The sequence below is a fragment of the Falco rusticolus genome, chromosome 2 (genome assembly GCF_015220075.1).
Source record: "Falco rusticolus isolate bFalRus1 chromosome 2, bFalRus1.pri, whole genome shotgun sequence".
Lineage (NCBI taxonomy): Eukaryota > Metazoa > Chordata > Aves > Falconiformes > Falconidae > Falco > Falco rusticolus.
Genome location: NC_051188.1, coordinates 83,936,999 through 83,959,938, shown reverse-complemented (window position 1 = coordinate 83,959,938; position 22,940 = coordinate 83,936,999). Strand labels below are relative to the sequence as shown.

Here is a 22,940-nt window from a genome sequence, read left to right as displayed (position 1 = left end):
TTCAATTTTTATTTCATATTTCTCCCAAAACAAATTCTTTAACAAATTGTTTTTATCCCTGTTTACTTCATTTTGATAACCTATATGTTATCACTAAAAACTGATCTAGGACCTGCACAGATGAGATTAAAATGAGATCACATCATCTGGTTCTAAACCCAGGGTTACATGAAGTACAAAATAGAACCTACCCAGTAAAAAAAAAAAAAATCTTTATTGAACATAATTTTATGCCTGTTTCATCAACGTGTGGTTCAGAGCCAACAACCAGGGGTTTTGCAATTTATTTTGGAGGAATGTTGAGGAGAAGAAAAAGCGATGCATCAAAGCCAGAAACATGCTCTAAATATTTTTGCTCAGCCTTCCAATAGTAAATGGCATGTAACTTTCTTCTAGCAGTTTAATTTGTAATAATTCAGTAGAGTAATTTAAATACGTATTTCTAAAAGGATGACTCATGGACAGCTCAGAAGTATAAAACCTACAACTACAGATACTGATTTGAGTCAGAAACATTCCAGGTATTATATGAACAAAGAAATACTACTTCAGAAAAGTTAGAATTTGCTAATTAAAACAAAAATTAAAAGAACGTAAAACAATCTTCTAAATAATTCTGCAAAAATCATTATATATTAATTACGTTTCCATTTCAGGAAGCAAAATCACACGTTGATGAGATTTTTCTTCAAACATAAGTTGAAGACAAAAGCTCCTGACAAGGCATAAAGCATAATGGAAAAATGTTTTGAAGTACAGCAAGCAACACCAAGCAACATGTGCAATTAAATATTGCTCTTGCATATTCACAACATGTTTGCACAGCAACACTTAATACAGTCTTCTCAATTTATCGTACAGAATCATGGCAAGACTCATATCTATTTTTTTATTTATATTAAATTTTTCCTAGTGCTTAATTGAGGTTATAGATTTCAATCCTATCATAAAGAATAGGAGCATCATATCTTTTAAGACAGGGATGCTCACTTGCTGACTTAGGATCAGATCCAGCTGACAAAACAACTTTTCTTCCCCTTGAGAATGCTGGGGCTCCAAAAGTAAGCCACTTAAAACTTTTAAAATGACTGAGTTCAGTAGGCATTGGCTGTGCATGCTAGCAGGCTTTATCCACTCAAACGTTGTGTTACATTATTCTCTACCCTAAACACCCGACTGGGAATAAAGTAGAATCCTAATACTTACATTCTGCCATTCCTTTTCTGGTGTATGTGGTTGATTACTGTCTTTCCGCATGCTCCCAAGTTTTCCTAGAAATCTATTTTTTTTTTTTTTTTACTTAGGGTCTGGTTGCCTGAGCAGACTGCTTAGAAAATACCATAGCTAAGTGACTTTGTAACTCATTGAAGCACAAAATTTCCATTCTTATCTAAATTATGCCTGTTTAGAAAAAAAGTTCACACACAGTCCAAGTACTTTTAGAAAGTCTTTGTATCTAAGTGAGTCAACCTAAATGCACATGAAGGAGCAAAACTGAAAACGATTCAGCTATTCCACATTTTGATGCTTTATATGTGCAAACCAGACTTTTCAAATAATGCTATCAAGTTATTCCATTCTTTGTGTTAGGTCTGCAGCTGTCTAATTTTCTCAGTACCACAACAAGCCTTTCTTTTGGCATTTTAGTTTGTTATTTAGTCACATTAACTGGAATCAAAACAAGTGCTAGTTATGATTCATCATAAAAAGTCATTTAAACAAATCTGTGAAAATGGTATATTGTGCAAACCATCTGTAGAAGAATTCAGAAAATTACTTACGTGGGCAGAAGAATACAGCAATACTGATTTTTTGTCCTGGATCAAGAAATCCAGTCCACAGACTAAATTTAAAAATGCTATCTTCTGTATTTTTGCCTGTATCATCGCAGTTCAATTTCCACATCAATTGTTGCCTTGAGATATTCTTCAGGTCAAGCTTCTGTAAATATTTGCAGAGAAAGAAGGACGTAATGAAAGAGGGAAAGCAGCAAACACCATGATACTTTTCATATTGCTCTATCCTAAGTCTTTTTACAATCGGATCAGAGTGAAAGCAAGAAAGCACTAGAAAGCAATGAAGAACCAGTTTATTATATCTGTAAGGTGAAATGAGTACACCTATCAGCATAGGCTAGTTGCTTTCCAGCCACTCACCAATTCTCAAAGAGCAATAGTTTCTTTACAGAATGGAAAAACCTGATTTATGCGAAGTAAATACATCAAAGCCTCACAGTGGGAGTACTTCACCAATCCGAAATGAGGAGTTTTTCCTGATATAAATGAAGCACAGCAAGCACTAAACACATGGGTCATGATATCTAGACTTACAGGTGGATATGTTAAAAAAGGAAAAAGTTCAGAATAGGTTTTAAAAACCCACTTTTCAATTCAGTAAGAGAGTGGAAATTAAAAGAAGTCCATCCCTTTATCTCAGAGTTACACTTTGAGCTCCTAACACATCCATAGCTGGGGAAATGCCTTGATTTTCTTATCCTTTTTTTCTGAAAACAGTTGAAAAGGAGTCAAGTGTTTCCATCATTGCCAAAAATAACTTTTTATAACTTCCAAATAAAGCCTTTGGGAATTAGAAACAATAAATTATGTTATGGCATGTTTTGCATTCATACAGCCAAATTCTCTACGTTCCAAAACAGAATGGCTGTGGCCAAATATCCTATTTCATGCCTCTTTCCCATTAAGCCCTAAATCATGACCAGGAATTTTTTGGAGAGAGTGCCAGTTGGCACAGCTCAGTACCATACAATATACTGGGACAGCAATTTTAACGGTATGGACCACCATAGCACATCAATTGCATTCCTGTACTGCCACTGCCTACTTTACTAGTATAGGCAGAGACAAAAGATCTTTGGAAGCTATCTTCTTATACAGTTCATGGTCAGTTTCTCATGGTGCCCACACCTCCTCACATATCAAAGTCAGGACAAGCTCAGTTGAATTCTGGAAAAATTTCTAGTGATCAGAAGACAAACAAAAACAAAAAAATGAACAAAATGACAGCGAAAACCTTTTAAATATTTAAATCATATATTTGAAACAGGACTGAATTTTGAGTTGCCAATGTGTATTCTTTTCACAGTCATTTATGAGTAATTAAACGCTACAGCCAAGAATAACTGTAATACTTGTGATTATGTACCTGAGAATTCAGACTTTCTTCAGCAATATTGAACTGTATTTCACTTGAATGTTGTACAAATTTAAGTTCCATTGAGGAGAACTCCAATGGTGACTTAAGTACTGTTGCAAAAAACAAATTAACATGTTAATACGGCATTATTTTGACAATTATTTCCTCAAAGTCCCTTCATAAAATCATTGTTTCTGAACATTTAGCAGAAATGTTTCTCCCTTTGTTTTAAAGTTCTGTTTTCTTTCTGTTGTTCCATACTATACACATAATTACTGTAATTTAACTTTCTGCCTTAACAGACCCTTTAGTCATATTAAAATTATTTAAATTTTGTATCTACCAGACTTATAGAATCTGCTTCATATAAAGATGCTATAAATGGAAAGCCACATGATCTTCTTATTGCAGATGAATGCATTTATTTTTGTGACGGTAATCATCACAGAAGACATAAGATTTTATAAAAAACAGCATTTCTCTTAATTTCATATAGCTGGAACAAAGACACCATCACAAATTATGAAGTTTAAAGTGAGGATTTAGAAAAACAAATATTTCCCACAGTGTCATTTTGCTTCTTGATTAAACACTGGAAATTAATCTAGCAAGCATACAGTATCTTTTTATTAAAATCTGCAAGTTCATTTCACAATCAGTGAGGAAGTGTGTTGATCAATTATCTTCTTCTCCTAAAAAGCCCAAAGGATTTCCCAATCATACGGCACATTATGTAAACAACAATACTATTCATATTTCTCTTAAGCACAGGCATATAAACTCTATAAACTAATATTGTTTCAAAGTAGGAACCTAATCTTCTGGAACATTTCCAACAATATGCAACTATGTCACTCACTAAGTCCTCACCTTCATGGAAACCGCCTGTACAAGGAAAACACAGCACAACTGAAAGACTAGGAAAGAACGGAAATTACCCCATGAAAAAAAAACTGGGAGAATGATCATTTAGGAAAAAAAAAAAGTCAGCTCACATGAAGTAATTGTATTGATAATATGTCCTCCTCTTTTGTGTCTAGCTGAGGTAGGGCTTGTGTCTTTTCCAGATGAGTTTTCTGTTTTGCTTGGGGTTTTTTTCTCTTTCAGTGCTTTCTTACATACCAATAGCAGTCTCCAAGGGAAAAGTCTTACAAATATTTAAGTAAGAGACCTCCTTTCCTTCTCAGGTGCTGAAGCAGTCCACAAACATTGTTTTTAAAATAATCAAAAAAATATCCATGATGGATTGAAAATATATTGACTACACTGAAGTTAAAAGACTGGATGACTGCTCTGAGATTATTGTGATTCTTTTCTCAGGCTGAACAATCTCAAGTACAAACATTGGATACAAGATATTGATTTAAGCACCAAAATGCACCATCCTGTGCACTCTGAACCTCAGTCAACCACAAAAACTGTCACAGGGGAAAAAAAAAATTAAGAGTGGAAAACAAACATGCCATAAAGCACACAGTAGTGAGAATTATGCATAACTGAAAAATCAAAACTTAGAATTTGCAAGATGCATCTTACCCACCTTTAATTTTCAGTGATAATCTGAAATTATGAATCAATAACAGACATTTTTCAAGATGTCAGAATATAATCTAATTATCAAGTTCTTTTTCAACAGTAAAAATAGTTTGGCTAGTTGCCTGCATCTATATGATTATGTGAAACACTGAGTGGTCAAAACATTTATTTAGACTTCTCTCTCTCCTTCCAGTCCATCAAAATTCCTAATAAGAATGTAAATCCATTACTCAAATTTAAATAGAAGCCACACTTTATTTTTTCAACTATTTTTTTAGAGTTGAAAGTATTACATATTCACTTTTAACACTATGATTACTTTTTCTTGGCCTATAATGGTACTTTGAAGAATTTCTATGTGGCAGAAGTACAAATTTGTGATAAAATTTAGATAAGATTGTCATTTATTAGTGAGACTTACTGATGGTATCAATTCATTATTCCACAAAGAAAGGGAAAAGGAAATGAACATTTTCCTTTTTTTTTTCAGGACACATAAATCACTTCTGCACTAGAAATTTGTCATTTTGATTTATGATTTTTTTTTACTTAGAGATGTGCTTTCTAATAATCACATATACGTAAGTACATTTACCTTTATTCTACGTGTTCTTAAGCTAAATATATGTTGAAATGTTTAATATTAATTTGCTTCTATCACTGGATCTAAAGAAGGCCTATCAGATTTCTTTGATATTTAAAAAGATCTCAGAAGTAAGACTTAAGTTAAAGCCCTACAGAACAAATAAAAAAGGAAAAAACCCCACACCTAAAAATAGATAAAACCTAATAAATTGGAGTTGCTTTTAACCCACATTATGCATTTAACGGGCCAAGCCTCCTTCAGTGCTCCCAAGATGTTTAAAAATTACATAAATATCATTCCAGGAAGATACTCGGTACTTTAGTCTCATCTCAAATAAACAGTGACTGCATATTAAAAACAGAGATGAGGAAAGCTAGTGGATTCAAGTATTCACAATATGTAGGTCTACGTGACTATAAGAATCAGACAGGAGACTAAAAAGAACCAAAAATTATTTTTGAGGAAAGCAGAGAAGAATCATTTAAGATATCTATTTCTTGGTGCAGACAAACAGACTGTAATTTTGGCTTTTAACAAACACTGATGGACCAGAAGAGTGCAGTTCTGCACATAAGAGCAGAAGCAAATGAACTAAATTACCACCAGTTCTCTCAGATGGGATCAGAGCCAGTATGAGACATTTCAAAGGAGTTTTAAATATAGCCAGAGCTCCTAGTTTTGACAGGGAAAGACTTAAAAAAAATAAATTTAAAAATAGTATGAACGACATACTATGCTACACTCCCCAGATAAACTGCTATAAATACTGAGATCTGCATGATAAGGTCTAGAAATACTAATGAATGAGTAGAAACAAAAATGAGTTGAGTTCTGGTAAACTAATTTTTAGATAAGGCAAATAGCTATATAAAAATAAAAAACATATTTTCCCATACGTCATAATTATGCATAGAAAGTTCAGCTCTCCATATATTTAAAAATACAAATCAAAATTAGAAAATTGTGCAAGTTCCCAAGAAATTTACAAATTATAAAATTATCAATCACATTTCAGGTAGAGTAGCAATTCTCTGCAATTGGAATACAAGCAAAAACATCACTGCAAATACAAGTACCCATCAAGTCCCTAGTTTACCTACCAGTCGCTCTAACTCTACAGAATGGAGTAGCCACAGTCACCACCTGCGGCCGAGGAGGAACAATGTGCTTTGCAGATCCCGCAGAAGTTGCAGATGCAGGGCTGGGCTGAGCCAATGGGAAGTCAGCCCGGGGAGTATTAACCAGAAGAGTGAAGTCATATGCTGCCACCTAAAGGACAAAAATAGCATTGTGATCACTTCCCAAAGAAAGCGGAGGTACTTCTTGAACCATCTGAGTGGTATTACTATTTCAGAAAAATTACTGAAATTAATTTAGGACCTGATGATAATATTAATAGGATGGTAGTTTGTTAGCATCCAGTAGCAACCCTTTAAGTAAGCAATGACCAGACATTTTTTTTTTCCCCACCAAGGAAAAACCTGTATGCCCAAAAGTACCAGGGTTACCAGCACAGCTACAGACAAGGTTTCTGGCAAATCACGGTGTTGTGCTGCTCTCCAGACACTCTCCTAAGCGAAAAAAGATTGAAGCAGTGGTCCAAGTGCATAAGCACAAAAAAGGGTAAACATAAAGCTATGTAAGTTAAGAAAGCCTTTCTCAAATGCTAAAAAGGTCAGTTGTGCATATCCACTGTAAATAAAATGGGCTCCGAAATCAAGGTGGAGCATGAGTTAAATGAAACTGAGAAACCTCAAAGGGGGAGGGGGGAAACAACACACTACCAACAAAAACACTCCAAACCTCAACTCTTAAAACCTTTGCCATTGAACACCACTGAATTCCAGGAGTCAAAATTCCAGTGGTTTTGATCTTAGTTTTATCTCTTCAGTCACATTTTTTATACAAAATCCTGTTTGTTCACAAGACTGTGTACTTGAGAAGCCAAATTTATTTCACAGCGCACTTTCAAAGAGGCATTTTTTGCCTTTTGCTCTGTCTTTCCAAGGATCAACACACTAAAGTAGTATGTCTCCAGACAAAAAGGTATGAACAATCTTGACAAAGGCAATAGAAGAAAAGAAAAAAAACCACAATCTTCTGCATTGGAAACACTGTTAGAGTTCTTCAAATTCTGTTTTCAACTTGAAGGCCACTGAAATCTTCAGAAAGGACTCTGGCCTATAAAATCTGCATGCTGCTTAAAATTTGCAGGAAAACCAGTTATATAAAGAAGTTATGAATCATTTAAAAGCTTTCAAAAACTGCATAAAATAGTGCATCATGCTTTACTTTCACATATGTGGTACGGAGTGGACTATATAAATTACAGGGAAGGGAAAAAAATAATAAAACTTGTTCTAAGCTAGGACATGAGGCACATATCCATCGGTAACACAATCAACACAGACCTTAGATAATGAGAAGCAAGTACGCAGCACTTACAGTGTCTGGATTTCAGCAGGGTTTGTAACACACAATTATGAACTCCTGGTGGGAGAGATGCATGCTGAGCTTTGTGGAACATATTGTCTATTTGTGCTTGTACTTAGCAAGAGGAAAGCATTGGATGAGGAGAAGATTTTCTAGTGAGATCATCACAGTCCCTTGATTTATATTGATACTTCAAATCTGATAATGATTAGATTTTATAACATAGAATCGGCTTTTCAAAATTAGCATGCTGAATGCCATTCAAGATTTTTTAGTAACTAAAGCTAGAGGTGTGTCAATAAACAAAGACTGAGTAAAAACCTCCTGATTTGATTTACATACTCTTCTATTTTTGGTATCTCAAGTCAACCCACATAAAACACTTCATCAAGTTACATATTCAAAATATGCTCTTCTGGCATAAAACCACTTAATTAAAAATTAGACTGTGAAGGATCTTTTCTTCATAGTGTGAGAAGTACCTTTCACTTCAAAGTATGTGTGAAATACATGATTTCACATCACTAACAGTGGCTTGTCTGAGTTTTAGAGAAACAACTATCATTTCTTATAGTCGAAAGTAATAAGCATTTCAAGGCTGTGAAATCCATTTAAAAAAATCTTTTAAAACTTTCTCTAGAAACATGAGACGTTTGATAGAACAGAGCTGAAAACATGGTTATTTGGTAACCCAGATAGCTGTTAAAATACACATGTACAAACGAACTGTAAAGTGAACCAGTATTGAGGGAGGTGAGAGGAGGAGAAATTTACAGGACTCTCTAGGTCAAGCATCTCATACAACAGTCACAACAAAGACACAAACTACAGATTGTCACCCTCCTTTGGCTGTGTGAGAAGTTTGCTATATTGGGTATAGCATACCCAGCCTACATCATCACAAGGGTAATATGCAAAATGCTGCATAAATAACCAACTTATCTCGCAAGCATTATGGGTCACTGTGAGGAGAACAGAGAGAAAATGCCTGCACATCACAGGTTCTGAGATTTCTCCCGGACTTGGCAGCTCCCTACAGCCAGCAGGCACTTCCCTACATGGACAATTCTAATACCTGAAAACACCATTGCCAAGAACTGCAGTAAAAAAAGTGACCTAAAAAATCCTCTCCATCCCCAGCATGTATGTCACATATAACAATATAATGACACTACGACTTTAGAGATTAGTAAGATTAGAAATCTTAGCCTATAATAGATACCATTACATCTTCACCTATGCCAAAGAGCACAGTCTGGCACTGCAATTGTTCTTCATCAACGCTGTTATGTTTAGTATGTTTAGGTTGGACAACAAAAGGTAGAATCCCTTTATCCCTCTCCCAAAGCAGATACTCAAAATTTGGTTTTGGATCCCACTATCAGGAAAATTTGGTTCAGTCGTACTATACAACAGGGTTTTATTTGCTAAGAACTGGTAAACACAAGCAAGTATGTGCAAGACACTCAGTTCACTACATGTAGGACATGAAGTTCACTGAAAACCTACACTTGCTTCAAAGAACAGTGATATGGATTCAGACCCAACATAACTCATACAAAGTTATTTATATAATTAGGAACAAATCATAGACATTTTGTTTCTTTCATACATATATTTCTCTCATTAATGCCACATCAACTAACCTGTATTACAAATGAAAAATTCCTTAAAACTCTATACACCTAGATACCATATTATAATTCATACACACACACACACACATTACTGAAAAAGAATTAAAACTTAATTTCATCTTTTAGGACTTTAATTTGCCCATAGAATCATTATATTTCTTTTTTTATACATATTTTAAGTAGAAAAAATCTGATTCAGTTTTGATCTCTAAAACACCATAACGGAAAATTCACTCCTGTCAGATTATCTACTTGAAAAAAAATAATGACAATATTAATGAATAAACCCTTTATACTATTACTGGACTTACTTGTTAAATAATCTATGAATACTTCACAGTATCTGTCTATTCAGGTATTTTTTGATGCTGCATTTAACTTCATAAACCACAGAATACAGGGAGGGGCAGGAAGCAAGTGGACTAGACAGAGTTCTTTCACAAACACACAAGGTTGCTTATATTATTCCAAGAAATATTTTTCCTGTCCTGATTTACACGAATTAGGCAGTTTAATTGGAAAGGCGGCATCATCTACAAAGTGTTAGTCTTAGCAATTAAAATACTTCAAAATAAGTTATCAAAAAAAGTTTTGCCTGAACAAATTCAGTGGCCTTCGAGGAAGGGTTACAGTGTTGGCAGATGAGGGAAGAGCAACTGATGTCATCTACTTGGACTTGTGCAAAGCATTTGACACTGTCTTGCACAACGTCCTTGTCTCTAAACTGGAGACATATGGATTTGACAGATGGAGCACTCGGCACATAAGGAACTGGCTGGATGGTCGCACTCAGAGCTCCAGTCAATGGCTCAATGTCCAAGAGGAGACTGCTGACAAGTGACATTCCTCAGGGGTATCTATGGGACTAGTGATGTTCAACATCTTTGTTGGTGACACTGCGACTAGGTGCACCCTCAGCAAGTTTGCTGACAACACCAAGCTGGGTGGTGCAGCAAACATGCTGAAGGGAAGGGATCTCATCCAGATGGACCCTGACAGGCTTTAGAGGTGGGCCTGAGCAAACCTCATTACGTTCAACAAGGCCAAGTTGCAAGGTCCTGCATCAGAGCCAAGGGAATCCCAAGCACAAATACCGGCTGGGCAGAGAATGAATTGAGAGCAACCCCCTGCAGAAAGACTTGGGGGTGTTGGTGGATCAGAAGCTCAATACGGCCTGACAATGTGCGCCTGCACTCCAGAAAGACAACCAAATCCTGGGCTGCATCAAAAGAAGCGTGGCCAGCAGGTTGAGGAAAGGGATTCTCCCCCTCTGCTCTGCTCTTGTGAGACTCCCACTTGGACTACTGCGTTCAGCTGTGGGGCTCCTAACATCAAAAGGACATGGACCTGTTGCAGCGAGTCCAGAGGAGGGCCAGGAAGATGCTCAGAGGGCTGCAGCACCTCTCCTACGAAGACAGGCTGAGAGAGGTGGGGTTGTTCAGCCTGGAGAAATGAAGGCTCTGGGGACACCTCACAGCAGCCTAAAGGGGCTACAGGAAAGCCGGGGAGGGACTTTGTGCAAGGGCATGTAGTGACAGGACAAGAGGATATGGTTTTAAACTGGAAGAGGATAGATTTAGGAAGAAATTCTTTACAGTGAGAGTGATGAGGCACTGGCACAGGCTGCCCAGAGAAGCTATGGATGCCCCATCCTGGCAGTGATCAAGGCCAGGCTGGATGGGGCTGTCAGCAACCTGGTCTGGTGGAAGGTGTCCCTGCCCATGGCAGGTGGGCTGAAACTAGATGATCTTTAAAATTCCTTCCAACCCAAACCATTCTATGGGACTTGGCGTAGTAAGACATACGAGAAAGCTAATTTTGGATTATGGATTCAACAAACAAAACTAATAGTTCTGAAAACTTTTATTTAGAGGGCATTTTAGAACAATTTTTTTTCTAGAATTGATTTTAAGAAATCTGTCTGATCAAGAAAGCTCTGCTACTGAAACTCATTTGAATCTATGAAACAGGTTTGATACAAAGTGCATGGTAGCTCTAAGTCCAACATTGGAAAGTGAACATAGCTGAATGGCTTCCTGCCTCAGGCCTAAATATTCAGTATACTGAAAGAAAAAAAAAGGGGAAAAACTATCTGATTATTCATGACAATTATAAATGGCATTTTTTATAGAAGTCATGCATAAAAATTAAACAAATTCAAGCATGGTTGTTCAGGTTAAGGGGGAATTAATTAGAGTTAGAAAAAAAATAAAAAATTTGCAAAAAAACACTTTCAAAGAAGTTATTTCATTCCTGTCTTTACTAAGTATCCCAACACAATATTTTATGCTTCGTAAAATGTATTTTGTTAATTATTATTGTAACACTGCATATATTCTCAAGGTTGAGTAAAATTTTTGCTGTGAAATCCAGGGATCATATAATTTATTTTGCACAAAGAATATCTGACATCTCTAAAATTACAGTACTTGTTTTCACAGTACAACTTCACAGGGAATTGCAAGTAAATCAGTAAGCTAATTTGCGACTATTTTAATTTAAACATCTTCAAAGGATAATACTCATATTTATCATATAATAACATACAGACTAAATATCTTGAAGCATTAAAAATCATTGAATCTTTGTGTAAAAGCTGATTTAAAAGTTTCTTTGTAGCACTAACATATGTATTCATCAGAGATACAAGCACAGAAAATGTAATGCGCGTTAGAAAAAAAAACATCAGTTTGATTCAAATTTAAACCTAGCTGCAAAACAAAGGGTTTATGTCCTGCAACTGTATACAATACACATTTTCAAACTCCCCACAGATTAAACATGAGCTTTTCCTCAAAACATACTTAAATTTTTTATGCAGCCTAAATTCCCCAGCTTTACATCACATATAAGGAGCTTTCTACAATGAATAATGTAACTAGTGTTCAAAGCTATCATTCAAAACAGTGAAATAAAACTAAATCTTTCCCTTGTATATGGTCAGATGATGCACCAATACCCTGTAATTCCACAGCTGCAGATTTTCCATTTCAGTAATGTAATGTAAGAATTCATTTCTTACAGCATGAATTCTGTTCTTCCATTAAAAATAGTCATTAAAGATGCCAAAAAAAAACCCAAAACCGCTTGTCACTTCTCTACAAAAAGCTTTAGCAACAAGCTCTGACAGGTGTGACTTGCTCTATTTATCTCAATCAAAGGCCCTCGTAGATGTCATTATTACACAGCTGTGTATTTTGTCTTTTTTCCAACATGCTGGAATTCTGGAAACTGTTATTTTCCAGCAGGGTTAAGATAAAAAAAAAAAAAAGTCAGGACACTCCTGCACCTTGCTTCACCTGCTTTCCTTACCAGACCATGCATGACAGTGCTGCTAGCAGGTGGATCATCCTGCCTGGGGAAACACAGCAACAGTTGAGGATCAAAGATGAACTAGTATTTAAAGTGATCATGTGCCGTCTGTTTCCCTGGCATAAAGCCGAATGACTGAGGTGCTCCTCACTGTTATCTGGACAGGTAGTTTTCCAATTATTATGTATCTTTTTTCAATCAGGTACACTTAACTGCAACCAGTAGGCATCCCACCAAAATGCAGTATTTGCAATTCCCCATCTCTTTAATGGAGAGAGATTACTTTGACTTCAGTATTGCTTTATTACAATTTTCCTGCTTCAAAACATGCAGTTCATACATTTATAGTTTTACTGCCTTAGATGATGCATTCTAGCCCAATACACTCACAGCAGGCGCTGTGAAACCATTGGTATTTGGAAGCTCCCACAGACACTGCAGAAAGAGCCATGGTCAGAAAAGCCATGCTTCTAAGCTTCTTGGACAGTACAATTTAAAACTTCATTCAAAAATGATCACTGCTGACAATCAATCAATCAACTATAATCAGCAATAATTCTTAGCTCTGTCTCTAGATAGGGATGAGTGAGCTACAACAGATATTTGGCCAGATAGTCATGGGTGTGGGTGTGCTTCATTTTTTTGGTTTTGGGGGTTTTTAGTTTAATTGCCAGAAACAAAATTTCTATTCAGCTCTGAAATGAGAACCCTGCCTAGCCCATCAGACATTCAGCTGGCTAAACCTCCTTATGCAACTATGAAAAAAACCAAAAATGTAATTGAAGCATCTCTCAAAGTTATACCAAAACAGAACCAAAAGCAGCATACAGCCTGTATACAAATATGATATTAAGGAGTATTTGCTTACTTCTCTATATTTTTGCATACTGCTTTCACATACAGCTCTGACTTTCACAGCCAAACACCAAGGTTAAAGTCTCTCCAGTGAGGTGGAGAGCCCTGTCACCTCTAACACCTTCTGAGATGCTGGAATAACAGCAAGACACAGCCAGGCTGTGTCTGAGCAGCATCCTAGCCTTACCTAGAACATATTAACTTCATTTAACTTCTTCGAATATTGGGAGAATTATCTCAAAAAAAATTAGATATTATTTTATAAGCATGCCAACATAATTAATCTCCAAGAGCACTTTCTGTCACCTTGGTGACAACTGCAGGTGCTATTCAGACTTCCTATGTATTTATTTTGTTTGTTAAAATAATTCATTCGTTATTAGAATAATTTCATGCTTTTGTGATTATTTTTTTAAATCAATGCTTCTGAATTATTTTGTTTTAATTTTTCCTTAGTTCTAGTATCTACTTTCTCAGCAATAACAACAATATAATGAGGCTTTGTTGGTTTATAGAGTAGTGTGTCAGTAATGACTACAACAGCAGGAAGTTTTAGTAGAACCAGAAGGCAGACAGAAAAGAATGAAACTCGATGGGGTACAGAAGGTTTGTAGCAGCTGGGAGGTAAGCTGGGTAAGAGTAGTTGTCCAGAAAATGGTGATGAGATCAGAGAAACAGCTGTTAGAGTGCAGAGGCAGGAAATAGTGCTTGCAACCATGAAACCTAAATAGGGGAAGCTCAATATACAGAGATTAGAGTCTTTTTAAGACTGGAAAATCAGGAAAGAGAAGGATGAAATCAGGTGAGAAAAGGGGGACATCTAGATGAGGTAGAATGACAACTCACATCCAAGGGGGAACGTTTTAAGAATCAGTAACTACTGAGAGTTTCCAATCACAGTAAGAGATGCTGGTACCTAGATCACTTTCTTAACAGAACTATACTTATTATTAGTGTACTACTTTGCAGGAGTTAAAGAAAAGCTACAGCATCCTGGGAGGCACATATACTTCCAGATGTTCCCTTTAGTCATGCCATACTGGGCAACACGTTTGGTTTTCAAAGTTAATTTCATTAGCCAGTGCTATTTCTGCCAGCCATCAGTGCTGCACTAACCCTTAGTGATGTTAACTTGTGACCACCAGCAGGTTTTAAGTGCATTTGGGCATGTCTTGTCTAGCAGTAATGAAGCTGCCCCCTGACAGGCAGACAGTAATATCCTTGGAGGATAAGTGAAGCATTGGTTGTACAGTGGGCTTCCCCAGCACCAAGGGCAAACAAAGGGAGACAGAAAGACTAAGCATATGGAGAAAATGGGAAACCAAAATAAAGACATTTCATTAAAGCAGCACTTTTTAGTTGGTTATGAGGTATATAAGGTACCCCCGGAAAGTTTCCTTTTCTAAATTCTTCATTCCTTTACTTCTGAAGGATGTTGTCCTGTTTGCCAAAAATTATTCTCAAAGCTGGAGAATTACTTACACCCAGAGTTTGAAGTATTAAAAAAGGGTGATATCAGAAAACTCAATAGAGAAATCTATAATCAAGAGATGCAATATATTCTATAAATTCAAAACAAGTCCAGTCAAAAATAAGAATTTTTCTTTTCCAAATTTCTATCATAATTAAAGCAGACTACAACTGGTATAACCTTGTCTTCAGTTAGGTAAGTATAACACCACTATCAAATGACAGTTGGAGATACTCATCAATAACAAACAGTTACTGAACAGTATTTCAGATGACAAGTGAAATTAAGCATAAAGAACCATCTGCTATTTCAGCAGTCTTCAGAAACATTAATTTAGGTAATCGCTTGAATATACAGCAGTGTCAGTAGCAACTTTTCTACTCTTAATCCATCCTGCAACTTGTCAAAGAAAGAAAACAGTAATAGAGCTCAACTGCATAAATGGGAAATAAGAGTACTGGGAGACAAATACACTCACCCCTGTCTTGACCAGGGGGAGGAAGGGGGCAGGGGTATTTAGGATTTTAGAGAGTTGGTGTTTCACTAGTCTGTAAGAGAGATGACTGAGCTTCCATTACTCCACTACTGAACTGCAGTGGAGAAAAAGCATCACTTTGAACAGCAGCACTATCACCAGAGAAATCTAATGCCATAAGCAAGAGCAGAACTGTCAGATTTCAGGTTATGGCTCCCATCAACATGTAACGTGGTTTAGATCATATACACAACTGTGTGCTTTTAGCTACTAAAATTAAAGGGGGGGGGGGGGGAACTGCATCTACAGTGTAGATCAGAAATACCTCTGTTAAATATTTGACAAGACTTAAGTAAAATTGGTTTATGAAAGTAAATTGAAATTGAGGCCTTGGAAGTTATGTTACCTGTTAAATTTTATACATAGTACACACCCTTGTATCATCCATAGAACAATATTGCCAGACTATTTAAATATTTCTGGACTCTATTTATCATTTTTAAATCAGTACATTCATGGCACTCTATTTTTGTGGAATTCCTAACTGAATTTTCTGTATGCACGCTGAAGTAAAGAAAAAACATTTCAAATAAATTAAACACTAGCATAACTAAGCTAAAGTATTAGTTGTACCATCATTACCTTGTTTCTATCTAATTTACAGAGTAAACTCCTCAAAATTAAGTATATTCTATTCCAAAGTAATCAGATGATACAAAACAAAAAACAGGAAAGACTGGAAACTTCGGAGATCTGGAATGTTTTTACAGAAGGGTATTACGGTTTTAGTAACCATCTACTTTCTTTCCTTAGTGTTATATCTATGGTTTATTAGAAGCTAACTGGCTATTAAAAAGCAACATTTTGTTTCTCATTTCTATTGAAAATCTTTCAGTTAGAATAAAAATTTAAATGGTTGTTGAATACTTATGGTTTTAAGCTGAAAAATACTCTTTCAGAGTTACAACAGGTCGCTTTTGTAAATGAAATATTCATCTCTGAAGACTTTACTTGTAAAATAAAATCAAAACTCATTACATTTTGGAGCTTGGCTGTAAGAACAGCAATAATACATACCTACTCATTAAAATTTCAGTCAACCCTTTCCCAATTTTTGTTTTACACAGTTCTATGCTATTTTATGTACTGATTTTTATTTATAGGAGAAGCTAGCTTTTCTACATTGCAATTTCATCATTTTAAGTCACAAATCTATTTTCTTTTGTATAAATTATTGTTTAACCAGTTTGAATTTCACACTTAGCAAGAGACAGCCACAGAGAAGGACTGTTATAATTACTAAGAGTCCTAACACTGGTCTTAATAGGGCCAGAATTTCATCTTTGGAGCAACAACATGCAGTTAGAATATGATTTTACAATGGACAAATGTGATTGTCTGGCAGATGACTTGCTCCCATAGGACAGTATGAAGCATTTCTGGTGATGTTTGTCCAATCCCTTCTTAAGAGTCTTCAATAATGGAGACAGCTTCTCAGGTAATTTATTGAAATGTTTGACTCTTTTTTTGCTACATTGACTTTTTATATCTAATCTAAATCCACCTGGCATAGTTTAAACCCACTACTCATGACCCATCTACTACAATGAACATATATAAATTATATTCCACAGACTACTGCAAGTTAGCTCCATTCTTTAAATAGTTTGTGTTTTCTGCACTTCTGATCATTTCCATTGCTTTCTTTTGGACTTTCTTTCCAAGGAAATTTTCCCACTTCTTTCTTTAAGTGTGGCATCCCAAATGGGAAAATTGTTGCAGCTGCTGTGTTATCAGTACCTATTAAAATAATTATCTTACTTGCTTTACAAACATTATTCCTATTTATATAAATCACTATGGTGTCTGCCTCTACTCTTAATTCTTGTTCAGCTTCTGATGTACAATACCATACAAACAGATTACTCCCACAGCATTATCTAGTCTTGCATTTCTATTATTGACCCTCCCTACTTAAATGAAAGTATCTGTTTTTTTCCTTACTGAGTTTCTCTCCAGTTTGATAATAGGTCACTGGTCATATTCTGTATGTACCATTTTGCAAACACTTACATACTTTTCTAACACTGTATCTAGCCTAAATCTGACTACCTTGCTTATGAGAATGTTGCATCAGACAGCGTCAAGATACTTAAAGATATGACATGTACTGCTTCTCCTCTAAACTCAAGATCTGCTATGCCATTGGATGAAATTAATTTGGTTTAAAACAGCTTATTTTTTATGAATCTATTAACTCATATTCTGTCAGGAAAAATCATCTTGGAGTAGCGAATGTGCTATAAGTTCACACCATCAGTTATTTCACAATTCCTTCCACATGTACACAGAATCTAAACTGACAGTAACAAGAGGAGGAAAATCACAGTGTTGACACAGCCTGTAATATGCAAATATTATTTGAACAATGCTATGAACAAAGGAATTCCCCTTTTACTCAAAAACTAAAGGACGGGAAGGGGGTGGGGTAGGGGTTGAAAAAAGAATATTGTTGACCCTTCCAAGATGCACTGTCTCTGATACTCATTTGTGGCTTTTAAGGTAAAAATGGAGCTAACACAACAGGTTTATATGCTGTAGAAGTGGTCCCCAGCTGCTTGTTCTGAAGCTGGTTCATAATACCAAAACCTAAGTTTTCTTCCAGTTCATTGTTCTCCAAATACATGGAAACCCCAAACCCTCCATTTCTAAAACATTGTTCAATAGGTGCAGATTTAAAATTTCCTAAAGTACTCTCTATTGACACCTACTGCCAATACGTTTTTCCTCACGTAAAACTAACACATAAAGTCTCATAGCTTCAATTTATTTCCCTCAAATAGCTCAACTGGAAAACAACTTTGCCAATCTTTATGACACATAAAACTCCTCTACTTTTGCAGTCCCTCTGTCATCTGAGAGTTAAAGCACAAACAGCTGTAAAAACAAAATGGTTGCCAGTTTGTTGAATGATCTAATGAATGCGTGGTAAGACATTTCAGTTTGTTTACATCATTCCAATTTTTAAGTCACTGAGAAAGCGTGTTTCCTTTCTGTATGCAAACATTTATGGAAAGCAGTAAGTTATATAAAGGTTATTTCAGAACTTGTTTTCTTAAGAAAAGGATTACTATTAAAAAACTATTGCACACACTATAATGTGCATCTAAAATATCTGTATTCTTTCACCATAGAAATATCTCAAAGCTTGATTTTAATTTAACGTAATCACTACTGCCCCATAAACGTACCTCTTTTGGCTTGAAGGACAACAGGCATTGCAAAGCTGACTTTCCCTTTAAGTTAACTGAATACAAATAAGGCTTTGAAGAACAGCAGTCCACCACTGCCAAACAAAATTCAGAATCAAATTAAATATGTTATTACACCAAATAGCAACCTCATAATAGTTGCAGTACTTCAAAGTGATTTCCAACATAAAGTATCTACATATTTGTATGGTAAACATTTCTCACAAAATTAGGAATGAATATAGTATTTCTCATAAGGATTCTGGAGGTAATTTTGAGAAGTGTTAATCACCAACAACTTTCATTGAAGTTATTGATTTGCGAGAATACAATATTTCAGAAAAAAAAAAACACACAACAAAAACAAACCACTGTCATTTACTTTTGACTAAAAGTCTTGGGAGAAAGTAGCAAGTAACGAAAACTAATGTCACAGGGAGAAAAACAGCGGGCTGAAACTGGTTTTCTAAATGCCTTTTAGACATAATCTACACTACAGAAGTTTAGCGGTAAGGCTTGCTTTATTTCAAACTTTCATGTTCAATTTTAAGGCATTGGCAGAAGCACAGGTTTCCAACAAACAAGGTAACATTGCTCTGAGATCAATATTCTTCCTGGAAGACCAGGATCAGTATGCATCCAGTATTCACCATTTGAACAGTGCTGGACCTGACTGGATGCTACATTACTTGTTTCAAGCACAAACTCTGGTCTAGAAATTACGTGCAATGAGTTGATTCCCATGCTGGCTAGTTGCCTGTTCTAGACAGTCTTACAGTTCTCTTCCAAGTAGAGATGACTGACTAGGAGCACTCACATTCCCTTTGAAGTCCACCACATGGTAAGAAAACCCCTCTGCTCTTTTCAGATAATTTTTTAATCATCATCCACATATAGTTCTACATAAAAACACAAATACTATAATATTGTCTCTCAAAAGAAAAAGTCCTGATTTCCTGAGCTTGCAGGGACAAAAGAGGCCGTATAAGCATAGCTGCAAAACTCTCTCATTAATAAAGACATTAGAACAGCAAAGGAGATGCCAGGACTGAAGTATGAAAGGGATGAGCAAGAATCTGCGCTAGTTCTAACAAGAAAGAACAGCAATGTAATTCCTCATATTGCCTCGGTGTCATTCTGAGTTGGGCATTGTGCAGAACGGGGGTCTTGTGATTAACCTGCAGACACCCTGTAACATCAGGAAAAAGTCTGGACCCTTATACTGATGATGAATTAGCTGAAGAGTAAATATTGTCAGAACAGTGAGTAAGAGTCCATGACTAGGAAATTAGTATAGCTGTTCAGCTTTGGTTAGTTGGTTTTTTAGATTGGGGTGTTGTTGTGGTGTTTTGGGTTGTTGGTTTTTGGGGTTTTTTTTTGGAGGGGGCGGGTATTTTAACTGGTGAGAGGGTATTCAAACATTTCAAACATTATTTTTTAACATACCTTAGCAACTTTAGGGGGGGGGGGGAAACACCAACTACATGCCACCTGATATTTTCCAAATAATATTTTTTTTTATATGTCATTTTACGGGCAAACCAAAATGTCTCCTCTTAATTTATATGAAGCAGCACTTTTAAAACAATTACTTTAGATATTCTTATATTAGAAAATCTGTATAGCAGAAATAGTCTGAGAGATTTTCTCTTAGCATTATCCATTCTTTAATGAAAGTTCTGATACAGCAAAAGGAAATACCTGAATGGTCATTAGCATTCAATTTAAAATCCTTATACTTAGAAAAATCAAACTCCACTCTAGTACATGCTTGCCCTTTGTTCTGTAGCAAAAATGGAATTGTTTTTGTAGAATTGACATAGACACCACCAAAATCAAATAGTTCCTGTGAATTTAAAGAAGAAAAAAAATTTGGGTAAAAGCACTGTCAAGTCAAGTTTATAATTAAAAAGAATGTGAAAGATATAATTGTTCAAAGATTTACAATTTATAACACAACAGTCTTGGTCAATCAATTGTCTTGAATAACCCTTACCTTTAAAATCTTCCCAGGACATAAACCGCAACAATTTAGAATTCAATACAGAAGAAGTTCAGTTTCAACATGAGGAAAGTTTTCATCATTCAACAAACAGATCAGTGGATTCTTTTTCCCCTTATTGCATTTTTTTTTCCTAGAGCTACCTTAAGGAAATCCTCTTGCTTTTAACATACTTTTTCCAGATTGTCAAGTTCAAAAGCTAAAGTTGTCAGCTATTATTTAATGATACTGTTATATGTACATTAGTTTTTCATTTCTCTTCTTAAGTTCTTTTCTTTGATAATTTTCTCAAGAAGTTAGTATAGGAAAAAAATGAAAAATATGAAGTAGGCATGAGCCACTGACATCTAGATAAAGAAAAACACTATCAATCTTACCAGTTGCTACAATTTCTTCATACTTACCACATCAATGTTTATTTCAGGGATCTCTACAAATCCACTGATCCTAAGCACTAGCACTTCTGAATTTCGCACTGCTACCTAAGTGAATGGACAACAATGTGATAGTAGACAAGGTCATTTTAACATAACTATCTCACCAAATCTGTCATAAATACATGGAAAACACAGTTTAAAAAAAACAACAACAAACAACAACAAAAAAAACCCAACAAAGTTATCCCACAGATATAGAGTGAAGAAATATAGAAGACAGAGACAGTGAGTTGTTTAACATTGATAACATGGAGCTGTGGCCTTGCATTTGACAATGTGCAGCTGTGATCCCAAAGCAAAGAGGTAAATAATTTTGAGGGAGTATGAAAAGAAACCTGGATGAAACTGAGACAAAAGAGGAATGTGATCTAACCTCTAAAAGATAAGGAAACAGCGTGAACAGCAGAGTGGCCTATAGTGGACAGCATCTGGGTGTATGGACAGTAGAGTTTGACCGATAATAAAGCTTTCAGCAGTGCATGTGCAGAGCATGAACTTACAAAAGCTGTAACTAACTAACAACAAAGGTCTTTGCTTCACCATCCTTGCAAAGCCTGTGCCTCAATCACCACAAAAAGGCATTCAGCATAATTAATGATGAAAATATGAAAATAACTCTACCCTTATAATATAACGCATTTTTGTCGTGGCAATATAAAGAGGTAAAGAAAATGCCTTCATTTTCTAGAACATATATATATACACACACACACACACACACAGATTCCAGTGAGATGTAACTTCAAAGAACCAGCCATGCTTCTGTGGCATACCGTATCTCGGGGATAGTCATAGATGCCAATAAAAAAAAAAAAAAAAAAAAATACAACCGTTTTTTTGGATGGATCAGTCTTCTGCAGAACACAAATACTGCTGCAGGAGGAGGCTATATCACTAGAATGAACAGTTTTCTCCAACAGGAGAAAGCTGACGGGATGGGTTAGATCTATCCAGCAGCTGTGAGTATTGGAAAGTATACTACAAATTACTTGACAGAGGTGCTGGTACAAAGTAAAGACTTTTTCCAAGCAGCGCTAAATCTGTTTCAGAAATGGAAAAAAGAAATGGATACTAGGTTTAGCAAGCACAATGTAGTCAGTCACATTAGATGGAGAATCCAGGATTAGAGTGAAAAAAGGTAGCAAAGATCAGCTCTGTGTTAGCACCCTTTTTCCCATTCTCACTTAGCTGACCAAGGACAAGTTCAGGAAGCAGGCATGCAGAAAACAAAATAGGAGTGCAATAAAGATTTAATCCTATTATCAAATCAAATCTATAGTAGATCCAATTCTGAGATGAAGGAATTGAAGACACTGCAGTATTCCAGTCCTGCTCCTTTACATATCTTAACAATTTAAAATATGTTTACTGACATGATCTTCTGAAGACAATCACAGGTTAGTGTCAACAGCTTGCCAACAGTATACAACAAATCAGCTCAAACTGAGAGGTTGTTTTGATACTTCTAAGCAGGACTGAGACAAAATAACAGAATAGGTTGTAGCAGCCATCAACTGCTGTGAGAAAACATTTTTTTTTTTTTTTCCTTAAAAAGCATTAGAACACTGGAGATAAAATCCCAAAGATGCTCAATTGTACACACATTTCCACACTAAATAGCACTTAAAAGACAAAATTATTTCAATTTTTAATACCTCTACTCTTGTATCAAAACTCATTTTTGCATTCGGAATGAAATAGACGTGGAGATCAGCATGGCCTCCCACAGGTACTACCCCTTCAGAAGGGGTGATCGTCATTCCAGGAACTGGGTTTGAATCAACTACCTTCA

At 35.8% G+C, this 22,940-nt stretch overlaps 1 protein-coding gene across 1 annotated transcript in view; it reads right to left on the bottom strand.

The window, feature by feature from the left end:
• Window positions 1-22,940, bottom strand: part of CFAP47 (cilia and flagella associated protein 47) — a 342,925-nt gene that overhangs the window by 294,359 nt on the left and 25,626 nt on the right. Inside the window, exons 18-24 of the mRNA XM_037377932.1 lie at window positions 22,804-22,935; window positions 21,116-21,193; window positions 20,411-20,555; window positions 18,710-18,804; window positions 6,376-6,544; window positions 3,163-3,263; window positions 1,782-1,941 (exon numbers count right to left, since the gene is read on the bottom strand). Of these exons, the coding sequence (XP_037233829.1) occupies window positions 1,782-1,941; window positions 3,163-3,263; window positions 6,376-6,544; window positions 18,710-18,804; window positions 20,411-20,555; window positions 21,116-21,193; window positions 22,804-22,935 (880 nt within the window). The remainder of the gene's footprint in view (window positions 1-1,781; window positions 1,942-3,162; window positions 3,264-6,375; window positions 6,545-18,709; window positions 18,805-20,410; window positions 20,556-21,115; window positions 21,194-22,803; window positions 22,936-22,940) is intronic.